At 55.4% G+C, this 5,507-nt stretch overlaps 1 protein-coding gene across 9 annotated transcripts in view; it reads right to left on the bottom strand.

Annotated features, from left to right (window-relative positions):
- Positions 1-5,507, bottom strand: part of LOC108306138 (serine/threonine-protein kinase PAK 6) — a 61,078-nt gene that overhangs the window by 8,265 nt on the left and 47,306 nt on the right. For all 9 annotated transcript variants that reach the window (XM_037739414.1, XM_037739413.1, XM_017530927.2 and 6 more), the window contains 2 exons: positions 4,135-4,343; positions 2,322-2,975 (listed from right to left, as the gene is read on the bottom strand). In XM_037739414.1, the coding sequence (XP_037595342.1) occupies positions 2,322-2,975; positions 4,135-4,338 (858 nt within the window). In that variant the 5' untranslated portion in view covers positions 4,339-4,343. The remainder of the gene's footprint in view (positions 1-2,321; positions 2,976-4,134; positions 4,344-5,507) is intronic.

Here is a 5,507-nt window from a genome sequence, read left to right as displayed (position 1 = left end):
CTGGGCATGGTGGTGCGTGCCTGTAATCCCAGCTACTCAGGAGGCTGAGGCAGGAGAATTGCCTGAACCCAGGAGACGGAGGTTGCAGTGAGCCGAGATCGCGCCATTGCACTCTAGCCTGGGTAACATGAGTGAAACTCCATCTCAAAAAAAAAATAATAATAAAGCCATTTATTGAGGGCTTACCACTTAGACAAGTGCCTTCAGTGCCCTCTCTCATGTAATCCTCATTACCCTGTGGGTTTATTATCCCGCAGGCACTGGAACCCACAGGATGCCCATGGCTCCTGACTCCCATGCTGTAATCCTACTGATGCTGTGTATCCTTGGCATAAATCGGAGTACACAGTAGGTGCTTAATCAGTGTTTGCCCTCTGACTCTTAAGTGGAACATGTCTAAAGCCCCAAGCTCCTAACAAACTGTCTTTCGTCTTTGGCCTCTGTGCCTCCACACCCTGTCTTCCTGTGCTCTTTAGCCAGAGTGACTCCAGGCCGCACTGCCTGGAGCTAGGTCCAGAAGCCCTGGGGTCTATACTCGGACCCTCCTGCAGCCATGCCTGGTACACTGCGTGGCCCCTGTGGCCTGACTGCTGTTATGGAAGCTGTTGCAAGTGTTCAGAGTCAGCCCCGGTGCCGAGGGCTGCTGGCTTGGTCTGGGGGCTCCTGAAATAGGTAGTGGAGAAGGAGGAGGAAGGCTGATGCCCCCATCTGTGTGGGAATTTGCTGAAGGCAATGGTTCTCAATGGGGGTGCTCAAGTGACATCTGGCAATGTCTGGAGGCATTTTTTGTTGTTCCAACCGGGGGTACCACCAGCTTCTAGTGAGTAGAGGCCAGGGAGACTGCTACAGTGCAAGCAGAGCCTGCCACAAAGGATGGCCTGACCTGAACATCAGCAGGGCAGGGGCTGAGAAACCCTGGCCCAGAGCAGCTCAGGGGGTCTTAGCCTTGCTTTTAAGATGCCTGGCTTCAAAGTAGAAATCTCGAAAGGTGTGTCTGAGTTGCCCAGAGGGAAACCACTCCCATGGATTTGGAAGTATGGTGTTGTCGAGCTCAGGATAACTACCACGTGCTCCCACAGGTATGGGGGACACTCCAGCACATGCAGAGCAGTGGCCCGTGGTGAGTGCTCAGCACATTGTGCAGGGATGGACAGTCCCCTCACCCTGCTGTAGGGTGCTGACAGGAGCCCAGGAAGATGCAAATGAGTGCCCAGCCCAGTGCTGACAACCTGTTTCTCCAAATCCCTGAGGTCCCCCAGCAGGATTCCTGAGAGACAGGGGAGGTGGAGCTCCCATTCTCACCTTCCCAGCAGGGTGCACTGCCCTGATCTCACCTTATTTTCTGGCTGAGCCTCTCCAGGGGCACAGCCTTCCAGAGACCCTGCAGCTCACAGATTCTCTTGTTCCTCTCACAGATACACCACGCCACACCCCATGGGAATCCCAACCCACTGTCCTTTAACCTAGTAGGGGACAGGAGTGCACAAAGCCCAGAACTTTCTCTGAGTACCTCAGCTGGCCGGCAGTGACCCAGAAAGGCTGTAGTCCAGGCCATCCCCAAACCCCTACCCTGGGCAGGCTGGGCCACACTCACCCCATCGCTGACAGGGAAGGACCCAGGCTTGTCTTAAAGCCCTCCCAGGAGGGAGAGGAGGATCCATTACCCATGCCACTGTCAGCAGCCGTTTATTTGGAAGGAGCCAAAGAACAAGTGGCTGCCGTAGTTGTAAAGCTTCATACACAAGAGCCATGAGCCAAGAGGACCGGGCTGGACAGGCAGCCCCAGAGCACCCCCACCTTCCTTCTCTGACTCACTCTCCATGCCTGGGAGTGTCTCACCCTCTGTCAGTTTCTTCCTCTGCCAAATGGGAAAGGAGGTTACTGTCACTACGGACGATGCTGGAGGGCCTGCAGGAAGCAAAAACGTGCTCTGCTCTGCCTGCCAAGAAATGTCACCATGGGCTCCCTTCACCCTTTCCTTTCTCACAAGAAAAATGTGCGTCTAAAGCAGTCACACATGCCACAGGTCGGCCCTCCTACTGCCGCTCGACGAGGCAAATACAGTCCTCCAGTGTTTCCTATTGCCACACGAATAATGACAAATGTGAAACAACACTATTGCCACAGAGAAAAGAAGGAAAGGAAGGGAGGGACGGAGAGAGGGAGGAGGCAGGCCGGCCTCCCTAGAGAAGAGGTTACCATGCACATTTCTGGCGCTGTAGGGGGAAGCAGTCCGGGGAGCCTCTGGGGAAGGCCAGGCAGGGCCTGTATCCCTGTACCCACTCCCCAGTGGACGCCCGCAGGCCTGGCTCCTGACTTACCTTGCTCTGTGGTGGAGGGCCCGGCTTGCTGCTGCTTGGAGGGGCTGTGGCAGCAGTGGACAGGAACATGCTTCGGAATAGCCTGCGCTTTAGGCTGCTCTCCTGGGTCTTAGGGCTAGGGCTGCCTTCTCCACCTGGCCTGCTCGTGGCTGAGCCCACCAAGCAGGACTGTGGCCGGGCCTCCTCAGAGCCATGCTTGGCAGCCTTCATTCCATGCCTACTGGTGGCTGTGGGGGGCGAGGCTCCTGGTGGGGAGCTCTGCAGGCAGGCACCCAGCTGCAGACAGCGCTGCGAGGCTCCCTGGAACTCAGCGGGGCCCAGGGACTGAGCCTTTGCAGCCAGCCCATTGGACAGGACCCGTGGGCTCTGTGGCTCGGGCCATGGCATCTGCTGGAGGCCTGCTGGTGTGCCCCCATTGCAGCTGAGGTAGAGGCCGTGGGGGTCAGTGCGCTCAGACTGAGGACTCTGGAGGTACATGTCTGGGTCGGTGGCCCAGTGCTCATCCCCCAGCAGTCCCAGGGACTGTGCCCGCCGCCGGCTGGTGGGGCTGCGGCCACGCAGGGTGTTGGAGCTGATGGCTGACAGCTTCTGGATGTCGTTGAGCAGTCCCGAGATGTAGCCATCCACAGGCACCGCATTGCCGCGCACCACTGTCTGTAGGGGACAACAAGAGAATGTGTAGGAGCTGCCTGATTGAGGCAGGAAGGGGCGGCCGGGAGATCAGGGTCAGAGAATGTCCTCAGCGGCCCTGGGGAGGACCACCTGAGGATCTCCCCTGCTGTGTCATCCACCCATTCATTTTTCCATAATTTCTCAGGGCCCACAGTGGGTCCCACCTGTGCTGGGTGCAGGGATGCAGGAAGGCCCACCGCCAGCAGAGCAGACAGCGAGTGCCATGGGGCTGCATCCAGCATGCCTAGGGTGTGGTCGGCTGGGCCTGGGAGCTGGAGCTCAGAGGTGGGGCTCCCTTCTGTAGCTCCATGGGTGGCTGGGAGGGATGTGCCCAGCCCTCTGAGGAGGCAGAGATCAGGCCGGGGGCTCCTTCACACACACTGGCTTGGTGGCCTCCAAACCCTCATAGGGCCCCTGACCCCAACTTCTACCAGACTCTTGGGTTTACTAGTCCTAACCCTCACAACTAAAATTCTCCTGGTCTGGGAGAGCCTTCAGTCCCCATGGAGTTGCAGGTGCAAGTACTGAATGGGGCAAGTCCTAAAACACTATTCATTCTCATCTGAAATACAGATGCAGTTGAGCATCTTTATTTTTTGAGATGGAGTCTTGCTCTGTTGCCCAGGCTGGAGTGCAGTGGCGTGATCTCGGCTCACTGTAACCTTCACCTCCCGGGTTCAAGCAATTCTCCTGCCTCAGCCTCCAGAGTAGCTGGGATTACAGGTGCATGCCACCACGCCTGGCTAATTTTTGTATTTTAGAGAGTGGAGACGGGGTTTCGCCATGTTGGTTAGGCTTGTCTTGAACTCCTGACCTCGTGTTCCTCCCGCCTCAGCCTTCCAAAGTGCTGGGATTACAGGTGTGAGCCACTGCACCAGGCCACAATTGAGCATCTTGTATTTTCATGTGCTGAATTTGGCAACCCTAGCACCCTGCAGAGAGGCTCTCCCCAGATTCCTTCGCCCTGGCTTACCCAGGGACAGAATGCCAGGCTGACAGGCGGGGAGTGAAAGCGGCTGGTTAATTGATAGCTGTGATGTAGGTGGTTCCTCCAGGGGCCTGTCTGAGGCTTAGCCAGGTATGGTTGTCTGTGTACTGGGAGAGGCCGAACTTGACCCCCATCCCTGCCCGCCCCGCTTACCTTCATGGGTTGGAGCTGCACCCGCGTGATTCGCGAAGGGTCCACCACGGGCTTGGGACGCCGCAGTGTGTCCAGAATGTTCTGCCATTGTGGGGGGAGGCCCACAAACTTGCCTTCTTTGGGGTCGAAGGAGGTGTGGACACGGTGCTGGAAGTTCTGTGGGGCCGAGATCTCAGGGCGTTTCTTCTTTTTCTTGCGGAACATGGTGCCTGTAAGGGCAGGGTCAAGTTGAGCTCCTGCTTGGGAACCACGGGTGGCTGCAGCAGGAGCTGGGGCACCAGGCTCAGGACTCCCTCCCCTGCCCCAGCACATCTCCCACTTCCCCAGCCTAGGGCTTCCCTCCACTCCATCCCCACTTCCTCAGGGAAATGGCTGGCTCCCAGCAGAACAGTCCCAGAAACAACAAAAGCACCATAAATAAGCCAGTGCAGACTATCAACAAGGAAAGCGGTATCTTCTTGTCTGTGCCAAGTCCCCTGAGGAGCAGGCAGACTCTGGGGGTGTGTTTTTATAAAATCCAAAGCCCATTACAAATATCATTCCACTGTCAACGAATTTTAAAAACAGGGAAGGAGGGAGGAAAGCTAGCAAACTTGTTTTATGAAACGAGTGTGACCTTGATTCTTAAAACCAGGTAAGGAGAGTACAAGAAAAGGAAAATTTGACCCTAATCTCACTTAGGAACATAACTGTGAAAATCTTAAACAAAGCTATCAGATTGAATCCAACAGTAGATTAGTTTTTTGTTTGTTTTTTATTACAACTCAGGTTTGTCCTAGGATGGTGGAACTTGATAACTGATTAATACAAAGCCAACCAGCTGATCACCGACATGCTGCCCAGTCTGCAACCATGCATCAGGAGGCCCCTAAAGGGCCTTTGGTTACCAGGTGCTTTACCTCAATTCCAGAAAGGCCCTGAGCCAAGAGGATATCCTGGGGTGGGTGCGGGGCAGCTATCTTAGGAGTGAAGCTCTCTACAGACGGCAGAGAGCACCACCTCCCCGTGGGACTCTTCTCTCTGGTCTTGGAGCTCTATGCGAAACATCACCTGGGTGAGGCATGGTGTTCACGCCTGTAATTCCAGCACTCTGGCAGGCTGAGGTGGGTGGATCGCCTTAGGTCAGGAGTTTGAGACCAGCCTGGCCAACATGTTGAAAACCTGTCTCTACTAAAAACACAAAAAAATTAGCCAGAATTAGCCAGGCATGGTAGTGCATGCCTGTAGTCCTGGTACTTGTGGGGTTAAGGGAGGGGAATGACTTGAACACAGGAGGCTGAGGATGCAATTAGCCGAAATCGTGCCACTGCACTCTAGTCTGGGTGACAGAGTGAGACTCTGTCTCAAAGAAAAATGAAAAAAAAAAAATATAT

This window comes from Cebus imitator, unplaced genomic scaffold, assembly GCF_001604975.1.
Source record: "Cebus imitator isolate Cc_AM_T3 unplaced genomic scaffold, Cebus_imitator-1.0 Scaffold70, whole genome shotgun sequence".
In the NCBI taxonomy this organism is placed as follows: Eukaryota; Metazoa; Chordata; class Mammalia; order Primates; family Cebidae; genus Cebus; species Cebus imitator.
This window is presented reverse-complemented; position numbering and strand designations above follow the sequence as displayed.